This window comes from Cynara cardunculus, unplaced genomic scaffold (assembly GCF_001531365.2).
Source record: "Cynara cardunculus var. scolymus isolate 2C unplaced genomic scaffold, CcrdV1 Un_Scaffold_3198, whole genome shotgun sequence".
Classification (NCBI taxonomy): domain Eukaryota; kingdom Viridiplantae; phylum Streptophyta; class Magnoliopsida; order Asterales; family Asteraceae; genus Cynara; species Cynara cardunculus.
In genome coordinates, this window is record NW_020201388.1 from 18,933 (window position 1) to 30,177 (window position 11,245).

Genomic DNA, 11,245 nt, shown 5'->3' on the forward strand with positions numbered 1-11,245 from the left:
TATAACGTTAAAAGTATGTATTTACTCGTTATATATTCTCAATCAAGAAAATGTGGAAATGTAACATAAACCGATCATTCAATTTATTGGCAAAAATATTAGGTTTTTGGTGTTTCAAAAACTAAGAAATTTATTTTCATAATAAACTCATAAGAAAAAAAAAAGATTATACTAGTATTGTTGGATTCAAGACGAAGTAGTTGCACAAAGTTACACTATTAATTCTAAATGTAAATATATGTTTAAAATTTTAAATGAAAATCATACATTCTTTCAGCAATAGTGCATAAAAAGTGGATGATAGCAACGTAACGGTTCTTGGTTTTCCAAATATAGAGCTTTGCTTTGGGGCTCGGAAAGCATGATACATAATGGTGATATACTAATAATTATACCTTTAACTAAAAAAACAATTATAACCATATCATGACAAAATAACATATATTGCAAAGAATTTTTGTAAGAAATGTGAAAACAATGTTTCATATACAAAAAACACACAAATGATAATATGTAAATATTATATGAAATAAACTCTGATAAAATGTACATAGACTTTTCTTTATGATAAAAAGTCGAAAAAACCTTTAATATTGGATGTGGACCCTAATATGGGTGTTGAATGGTTTAGATCGATCACTTGTGGAAAAACCCACCTCTTTCATGAAATCTAGGGCTTTATCTTTTAAAAAGATAGATTTGTGTGCCTGTTTCTTTCCTTTCACCTTCAATAAGCTCGTACCACAAGTAGGAAGTTTCCTCAAGTCGAGTTACTCTAAATGCTAGCAAATTTAGGGGGTGTTCAGATGAGATGATAAGACAAGATCATCTTATCCGAACATTGTAATTATTTTTAACAAACTACATATGTCTTAATTGATTAAATACTTCGTTTTAATCATCTTGATCAGAAAATGAAATAAAAACGAAAAGTAGTAGGATAGTGTTAAAAAGGAAGTAGTTTTATTTTAATCATCTTGATATAGTTTACACATTAAATATCGAATTCTTTTATTTGTATGGTACATTAAGTGGTATCTTTTTGTATTTGTTTTAGTTAAGGCACTAAACCAAGCTCGATTGGAAGCAAATGTGAGAGTCAAAGGAGATGGAAACTATCGGAACAAGTGGCCAAGCCCCTTTGCAGTGGCTTGTGGAGTATTGCTTTTGTTATCATTTTTGAGTTATGTTTTTTCACCATTTAAATGGCTAGCGCTTGGAGCTGTTGCAGTCGGTATTATTCCCATGATTTTGAAATCCATTGCATCGTTACGCAATCTCAGACTTGATGTGAACACCCTCATGCTCATTGCAGGTATGGTAATTAAATGCCGAATGAATTATATTTTGAAATCCATTGCATCGTTACAAATTTGGTACCATATTCTTTTATTAGTAAGAATAACCGTTGTAGCAATGCCATAAATAAAAAGTGTTTATAATTAAAAAGAGAAAAGATAGAAATGAAATGGGATATTTATTATATTGGACTTAAATAATATATTTAATTTAATAAGAAAAACTTAAATAAGAAATCTGTTTGCCGAACGATAAATATAATTAAAAACATAACAAAACTTCAATTATGGGTTTATTTAATTTGTTCAAAACAAAACAAAAATGGTATGAATGATATAATTTTGACCATTTTTTGGGGTTTATTAAAATTTATTCTTAATAAAACTTCTGAACTTTTAATATGTAATAAAACTAAGAACAAAAATCTGGAAGAAAAGAACCAAAAAGGATTCTTCAAATCAAAAGATGACAAGAATTAATTTCCAAAACTTGAATTTCAAAATATTTTTACAATTAAAAAAATGATAATTTACTTTAAGTTATATTGTAATAAAGATAAAAAAATTATTTATCGAACTTTATTATAACAAGTTATTGTAATGTTTTTATATATAAGGGTTAGGTACCGATGAAAATTAAAATTAAAGGTGCGAAAAATAAAAAGAGATCTTCATCCTTAGATGTACATTAGGATGGGATGCACCAAAATGCACCGGATCAATCCCTGTATCAAGATAGGTGGGTTTGAGACCTTACGATTCTCACCTTAATTTTTATTCTCACATGATCTTTCACCTATATATAAATATATAATTATTAATTTATAAATTTAAGAAATTCATTTTAATACGGTGTATGCATCTTCCGCAGAATACTGTAATACAAACTCAAATATTCTTATTATTGGCTCATTGACTTGGGTAACTATTAAGGGTTTGTTTGATTCGCATAATTTGAAGGAATTTGACAGAATAGGAATGACAATTGTTTGGTTCACTTTTGAAATGGATGAAATTCTGTAAATTTTATTGAATTCCACAGTTAATGATTTCATTTTTTTAATATAAATGAATGAATTGAATCCCATCTTTTTGCATCCAACTTAACCAACACCGCCCACCCCCTGCTCCCGTATCCACCATGACCACGCTACTATTATCATTGTTACGCCTCCACTTCTAACCCCCACCCACCACCACATCACTATTGTCGCCATCACAACCGCCAACCACCCTAACCCACCATTGACCACCATGCCACCATTGTCGTCATCATAGTTGCCACCCTACACCACCCCACCTCACCCTAGCACTCACCACCATGCTACTATAGTCGTCGTTACAACTGTCACCTTGTCAGTCACCCGTACCACCCCCACACCATCCTCCCACCCGATCACCATGACACAACTGTTGTCGTCACATCAACCACCCTCACTCCCCGCCCACCACCCCAAGCCACCGACCACCATGATAATCAGGGGTGAGCACGGGTCGGTATAAAAGGACAAACCCAATTGCTTTCAGGTGAAAAAAACATACCTCATATTATGGATGTGGGATTCGGAGGGAGGTCTGGTTCGGGGAAATCCGGATTTGGACAATCTCGGGTCGGGGCTCGGGTGAATTAGTGGTGAGTCGATTAGGCTGAAATATTTAGATTTTCACACCAATTTTTCTATCATTCAAAAAGAAAACCATGCAAGTACAAGCATTATGTTTTTAATAAAATTAATGGTGGATAGAATTTAAACAGGAGCTGTGTATGAGTCGGGCCCTGTTTTGGGCTTCTAACCGTCGTCGACGAGATAGGGTTAGAGGACTGAGTCGATTAGGTTTAAGGTATCGACGAGAGACAGAGAGAAGACTGATTCGATTAGATGGTAGTCAAGAACTCAAGATGATTCGATTCGATGGGCGATGGCGGTCAAGAGAGTAGAGAAAGATAGAGGACTGGTTTAAGATTAAGAACCGTCTTTTTGGTTTATTCGGGTTTCGGACGGGTTTGAGGGATGGATCAGGAGATCCTACGCAATCCATCTAACCTGATATAAAAGTCGGATGTCGCACCTCGGATTTGTTTAGGACACATGGATCAGGTATGTTTGATTTTCATAGGTCAGTTTTTTTTGAGTAGTTTGGGTAGGGTCAAGTTTTGCACAACCATAATGCAAATATTGTCGTCGTCACAACTACCACCCATTCGCCCTATACACCCTACCCCCACCCTCCCCACCCTACCTTACTGACCACTATGCCACTATCGTTATCGTCACACCTAGCACCCCACCCTTCACCATGCCATTACTACCGTCATAACAACCCCCCCTTGGACACCCTATATCGCCACCACTTATATGAGGGTGGAGGGGGTAGGCAGGTGGGCAAGTAAAGGGAACCAGCGGTGGTGGAGGCTTGGGGCTAGGGTAAGGGTGGTTGGGATAGGGTGGCGGGGGAGGGGCGATCGTCGGGGTAGAGTGAGGGTGGGTACATAGCGGTGGCACCACTAATACCACTATTATCGTCATCACAACTGCCACCTCAACCCCCAAGCAAGGGGACCGAGGATAGGTTAGGTTGGTCGGGCAAAACGGTGTGGGTGGTTAGGGGTAAGGTGGGGGTGGTCAGGGAGTTTACGGGGGCTTGGGGGACAAGGGGCGAGGTTGTTGAGGGTTAGGGTAGTGGTCGATATCACCATTCCGCTAATGAAAATTCCAATTCTTTTAAGAGATTCCATTCCAATTCCCGCCAACCATACGTGTGGTTAAATTTCATCAAATTCCATGGTAGTTCTTTCAAAGTTAAATTATTTTGATAAGTTTCATTTCTGCAAATTCTATTCTGCGAACCAAAATCTCCTAAGAATTTCAAAATCCAAGGTAATAATTTGTAAATTATAAACCTAGTCATGTCTATATTCTTCTTTATTTTGGATATTAGATTTTTATTGTTTAATTATATTGCTGATTTTAATTAGCAATTTTATTTTTACACCAAGTTTACATTAAAAACAACTCTACACATGTGGAATAAATTTATAACTTAATCAATTTACAAATGTAGTGTGAGATTCATACGAAATTAACCAAATAATATAAAAAAATATATAAAATCCTATGTGATTTTACACTAATTTTAATGTGATTCATGTGACCGATTTTGGCTGTGACCTGAGGTCGTGAGGCACCACGCACGCTGTCCGTACACCCTTGTGTTGACTGTTAGTAGGAAAACACGTGTGATTTTGCACATGATTTAACTGTTTTCATGTTTATTTAATTATTGTTCTCGTTTGAAATTCTTTCTATGTATGTGTTTAATGTATTTATATAATATATGCATATTAATATGTTTTGTTATCCTTTTGTAAAAATAAAATAATAATTAACTGAACCTAATATTCATTTCAGTTTTTACGCATAGATCATATTAATTATTCTAATTTTAATTGTTTTGATGATGATGTAACAATGTGATTACTGATACATTTAATCCTAACCAAAAATCAACAAAAATATTCACTTAACATTCAAAAGTTAATTGACATTTCTTTTTGTACGAATAATGTCTTTCTAAAAGCAAATAATGTGTTTGCAGTTTCGATCTCCTTTATGAACATGTTATTGGCATGGCTAAATTATATTGGATATTAGCTATTGAAACTTTATATTCCTGGGGAATTTTCTTTCACTCTTGAGTACACTGATCAAATATTTATCAAAGGTAGAAGCTGCAATCACTTGTATAAATATCGCTGCGTTTTTTACACCAAAATTATGGTCCTTCCTGTCATGGGTGGAACATGACCGTTAGTAGCTTGGGGCCAAAATATACTATTACAAAAATTTAGAGCAAATGATACGCACACAACTTTTCTTGTTCTTTTTTCCTATGATCTAATATTAAATTTTAGAGAAAATTTGTAATGGAAGAACCAGGAATCTTACACGTAAGGATCAAGGGTCTTACCTTTGTAAGTAACAGTGAGGAATCTTACCCGGCTAGTGTTTAGTGGGTAAATTGTTGCATATATATGATGTCATTTTGATGAAGCACAAGTTTTACACAGCAAGGTAAGTGATAGTGTAAATCTTACCGGTAATTCCATCCTGGATAAGTGTTTGGGTAAACGACCTTTAAAACTCAAAACCTTTAACACTATTGACCGAAAAATAGTAATACAATTTTGTTATGTTTTTATACTATTATGAACTATAAAAACAAAAACCTTTAGATTAGTAATACAACACTACATACAAAATTAAACATTATTTTTTATATTATTTAAAAACTAATTCTTATATATAATTGATATTAATAATTTAATGTGTACTGGAAGGAAAAATGAGAAATTGAAAAATGCAACATATGGGATTTGAGAGTGTGATCTCAAGAATATAGCAATAAGATGATAACCAATTGAGCTGCCAACAATATTTATTCTTCTTAGTTCATGAACTCTATTTGAGTCAAAAAGCGTGGAGGTCATGGCCCCACAGGCCCTTACGGGGTTCCACCTCTGCTGACCAACATTGCGTCCGAATTATATGAATCCTTATTCATGTTAATCGTATGGGACAAGTTGGTGAATATCTTAGGCCAAACTCTCAATTGTTTCGGGTGTAAGATATGTAGCTTTCATTTGTGTAAGCAAATCTTGAAACAGGAAACTAATCGATGAAAAAACACTTTTGCTAAACCTAAAATCTTTACATTTACCGTCTGTTGGATTGTTTGCTTGACATATATGGCAGATGGTTACACAGCCATATGCATGGCTTTTAGAATAGTTAGTTGGCCATACAAACCGTTTATGGGTGGCATTTGCAAAATCAAAAGTTCCATCAATGTATTGGAGCAAATTAACCAAGGTGAGGTAAGGACAAAAAACCCAAAGTTATGTGGTTGATTGGGAAAAAAAGTATGAAATGGTTCTATGCCAATAGGAAAAGGGTAAAAGGAAAAGTTCGAAGATGCATCATACCCTTTGTCCCATTATTTAAGTCTCCTTTTAATTTGATGTCGATGTTAGTTTGTTTTTTAGGTCAATATTGTATAGCTTAGTATAGTTACCAATTCCTTTTCAATTCTTGACAAACAAATTATAATATGAACTTCTGAAATTTGAAAAATGGATTTCAATAGTAGACCAACTAGTTTCTGAAGTAAAGAGTCTCACATAGTTTAAAGTAAATATTTTGCAGTTGGGGGTTCAATATTTCTTAAGGATTACTGGGAAGCTGGCACCATTGTGTTCTTATTCACTACAGCAGAATGGCTCGAGTCAAGGGCAGCCCATAAGGTTTTGTTGCAGCCCCTCTCTCTCTCTCTCTCTCTCTCTCTCTCTCTCTCTCTCTCTCTCTCTCTNCTCTCTCTCTCTCTCTCTCTCTCTCTCTCTCTCTCTCTCTCTCTCTCTCTGTGTATGGGTGTATATATATAAAGTTGGGTTCCCGTGAGAATAAGAGTTATATATGGTGAGAATAAGAGTTATATATGGTGAGAATACTTCTACACAGTTGGATGGGATATACATATACATGTATGTATACATGGAGCAAATCATATAAAAACCATTTTAAAGTAAGAAACCATGTAATGCAGTTTGTATGCGTTGCACCTCATGTGAACATGCAATGTTAATACAATGTTCTTTAATAGATGAAACATCAATGAATATATAGTGTGTGCTAAAAACACAAAAATACGTTTATACATGAAATATATACATACTCACACAAAAGAAAAAACATGTGAAAACATATGAAGCATAGTTTAAAATCAAATTCATTGGATGGTTTTGGTTGTTTTCATGGGGTTTGGTTTTCACATGAAACTCGTCTTCACGGTTTCTTATAGTTAAATAAATAAAAAATTAGACCGATTCTAACAGTATGAATCCGTTAAAAAATTTCGGCTATGGTCGAAAATTGTGTTCACGGATACTCAATATTCTAGTAGTCATATAGTTTTCAATATATATATTTTCAAAAAAGTACCTGAATATGGAAATTACTTGGGAGTACTAGTATTAGACAATCTTGATGCAAATTATATATTTGCAGGCCACTGCTGTGATGTCATCGTTAATGAACATGGCTCCTCAAAAAGCTGTGTTGGCCAGCAATGGTGACGAAGTTAATGCTAGCGGAGTCATGGTTAACACGAAGCTCGCTGTTAAGGCCGGAGATATTATTCCAATTGATGGTATTGTTGTAGAAGGGAGATGTGAAGTCGATGAGAAAGCTCTAACCGGAGAGTCATTTCCTGTAGCAAAACAAGTAGATTCCACTGTTTGGGCTGGCACAATCAATCTAAATGGTACTGAACCCTCTCTTGATTTACTTTCTTTCAACTAGTTCAATCACCAACTGAAAATTATACTCTCCATTGAAAAACAAGAAGTATGCATTGACTTTTGAGATCAAAAACACTACTTTCCAAATTTAATATTGATTGTTGTAATAATTTTTTATTATTGATTATATGTAATAATTGTTTTTGACCATATATCACGTTTCCCAACCTTATTGTTGTTTAGTTTGTGAAATATGTAGAATATTTATTGATTTAAAAATTGTACTTTTGACTTCAAATATCAAATGGTACTTTCTTGGAGGAAAAAGGGATTAATGGAGTATGTGGCTTTTCTGCTAACCCTTCATTTGATTTGATCATCCTTCTCCAGGTTACATTAGCATTAACACTACTGTCCTAGCAGAAGATTGTGTAGTAGCAAGAATGGCAAAGCTTGTTGAAGAAGCACAAAATAATAAATGTAAAACTCAGAGATATATGGATGAATGTGCCAAATACTATACCCCAGGTAAGACTTGCTAATCCATGAAATACACTCATGAACGTTGTAGTTTATAGAACCAAGAATTGAGTGTCATAACTGAAGATGTTATAATAAGTTGTTAGAATAAAGCTATGTGGTGTAAGAACTTTGATCTACGAAGTTAGACCACTTAATAGGACACAGAAGTAAATACTCTTATTAGCCTTTTATAGAATTCTTTTAAAAATGTCATGGGCTAAGTAGACACTTTGTTGGACTGATGGGTCGGTTATATATTCTTGCTTACACCACTTCTCATTTTTGGGGATCTGCAGCTGTTGTTATCGTAGCAACTTGCTTGGCTGTGATACCAGCTGCAATGAGACTTCACAACTTACAGAAATGGTATCATTTGGCTTTAGTAGTTCTGGTGAGTGCATGCCCATGTGCGCTCATACTCTCCACACCCGTCGCTACATTTTGTGCACTATCAAAGGCAGCTACAACCGGACTTCTGATCAAAGGTGCGGACTACCTAGAAACGCTTTCTAAAGTTAAAGTGTTTGCCTTTGACAAAACGGGCACGATTACTAGAGGAGAGTTCTCAGTTTCAAACTTCAATTCACTCATAGATGGCATCAGTCTAGACAAACTGCTATACTGGTAAATTATCGACACATCTCGTTAATTTGATCAATCTTTTGGTTTAGTTACATTTCTCGGTTTTATTCTGAGAGTGATACTTGTTTGAAAATTTAAAGGGTTTCAAGCATCGAGAGCAAGGCTAGCCATCCCATGGCTGCAGCACTTATAGACTATGCACAGTCACACTCAGTCAAACCACAACCAGAAAAGGTTGATGAATTTGACAATTTTCCAGGAGAAGGGATTTACGGGAAAATTGAAGGAAAAAATGTTTACATTGGGAACAAGAAGATTGCGATTAGAGCAGGCTGTTCAGCAGGTGAAGATGTTCACCATCCGTTATTTGAATATCATTTTATTACACCCTTATTATGTTATTAATCAGTATTATTTTGTAGATTTATTCTTGAATAATGCACATGAAAGTGTGGATGGAAAGTCAAATGGGTACATATTTGAGGGCTCTTCCCTTGCCGGAGTGTTCAGTCTCTCTGATGCATGTCGAACTGGTGCAAAGGAAGCACTCAAAGAACTCCAATCAATGGGTATTAAAACAGCCATGCTTACAGGAGATTGTCAAGCTGCAACCAATCATGCACAAAATCAGGTGAAACTCTAAGACCAAACTTGTTTCAGAATTGCTTTCATCTAATTTTTGGTGCTTATTTTCGCATGATTTTTGCAGTTAGGGGGTGCAATAGATATTGTGCACGCAGAACTTCTACCTCAAGATAAAGCTCGAATCATTAAAGATTTTCAGATGGTAGCTCCAACAGCAATGGTAGGAGATGGGATCAATGATGCACCTGCTTTAGCCACCGCAGATATTGGGATCTCGATGGGGATCTCGGGATCATCACTTGCTACTGAGACTGGGCACGTGATTCTGATGTCCAATGACATCCGCAAGATTCCAATAGCAGTGAGAATCGCAAGACAAACCCGAAGAAAGATATTTGAAAATATTTTTCTGGCTATTGTTACCAAGGCTGCTATAATTGCCTTGGCTCTTGCTGGCCATCCATTAGTCTGGGCAGCAGTTCTAGCAGATGTTGGGACCTGCTTGGTAGTGATTCTTAACAGCATGCTTCTGCTAAGAGCTACAACGGTCTCAAAAAGCGCAAAAAAACATCCGTGTTCACAACATAAGCATAAGCATTGCCATTCATCTCACAAGCATGTCAATTGCTCGTCTGATAAGCATGATACCGGAAATTGTCATTCCAAGAAGTGTTCAGATGTTGGCAAAAAACGAGATTGCTGTGCTCACCACGATCACTTGCATGAGGTCAGTAAGACAGTGCAAGAAGCAGAAGAGCATCACGGTTGTTGTCAACAGGTTGATCATGGACATGAGGTGAAGCTCTGTGTACAACCAAAAGACGATTGTTCTGCTCATGATGATGAAGACGTACATGTGGTAAAGCACTTGGTACAAGACATAGGAAGCAAACATAGTTGTTCTGCTCATTCTGATGATGAGGACGTCCATGAGGTGAAGCACATGGTACAACAAAAGGAAAGCAGCCATGGTTGTTGTGCTCATTCTGACGATAAGGACGTCCACGAGGTCAATCACATGGTTCAACAAAAAGAAGGTAGTAGCCATGGTTGTTGTGCCCATGTGGATGAGGTACATGAGGTCAAGCACAAGGAAGAAGGAAACGGAAACCATGGCTGTTGCGGTCATGATGAGTCACATGCTGCTGATGAAAATGACAACTTTGAAATACACGAGGCAAAGCACAGTGTACAAGCGACTGAAATCAAGCATGGTTGTTGTGGTCATCACGACTCAGATATGGAATCACATATTAAAAGAAGTCATAGTTGTGGGAATGGGTTTAAGAAGCATGGGAACGACTTTCTTAACCAAATAATCCACAAGAAAAGCCACTCGAACCATGAAACATGTAGCGATACGAGCCATATCTGTAAGGATGATCATCACCATCGCCATGTAAAAGAGTACATCAGTGAAGAGGAGTTGGGGAAAATGGTAAGACATTGTTGCCAGAACCATGGCTTGGAGAAGAGGAATGTAGGTGGGTGTTGCAAGAGCTTCAGAAAGGAATGTTGTGGGCACCAAAAGTTTGGAGTTGGATTCAATGGAGAGGGAGGCTTATCAGAAATAGTGATTGAATGAATATGCATGTAATCTCTACAGGTTCCAAAAATGCCCAATTTTATTGGCTTTGGCTTATCTAATTCAAAAATGGTAGAAGTTATTGACCCTTTTGCATGCTATAGGTAGCTTAATTTGTGTAGCATGTTTGTTGTCCATCATATTTGCATATTTCTCTGCTAAAGTTATTTGATTTTAGAATAATCGGTGTTAGCACCGGTGCATCAATGAAACAATGGCCGAAAACGAAGATGATTGGAGAGTTGACCATGGAGCCAATAGGTTTTACTAAGATAATGAAGTCATTTTACAATACAAAGAGAAAGAGAGAACTATCTATATCGAAGCAAAGTTAAAAAAAGGTTACAGTATTAGCCCTTACACTATATAATAACTAAA

At 36.1% G+C, this 11,245-nt stretch overlaps 1 protein-coding gene across 1 annotated transcript in view; it reads left to right on the top strand.

Moving 5' to 3' along the window:
* LOC112503537 (putative inactive cadmium/zinc-transporting ATPase HMA3) overlaps positions 1-10,954 on the top strand; it is a 12,071-nt gene extending 1,117 nt beyond the window's left edge. The window contains exons 2-9 of the mRNA XM_025107556.1: positions 1,058-1,315; positions 6,503-6,600; positions 7,361-7,616; positions 7,984-8,121; positions 8,412-8,739; positions 8,838-9,055; positions 9,141-9,328; positions 9,407-10,954. Coding sequence (XP_024963324.1) covers positions 1,058-1,315; positions 6,503-6,600; positions 7,361-7,616; positions 7,984-8,121; positions 8,412-8,739; positions 8,838-9,055; positions 9,141-9,328; positions 9,407-10,867 — 2,945 coding nt within the window. The 3' untranslated portion in view covers positions 10,868-10,954. The remainder of the gene's footprint in view (positions 1-1,057; positions 1,316-6,502; positions 6,601-7,360; positions 7,617-7,983; positions 8,122-8,411; positions 8,740-8,837; positions 9,056-9,140; positions 9,329-9,406) is intronic.
* Positions 10,955-11,245: the final 291 nt, after the last annotated feature.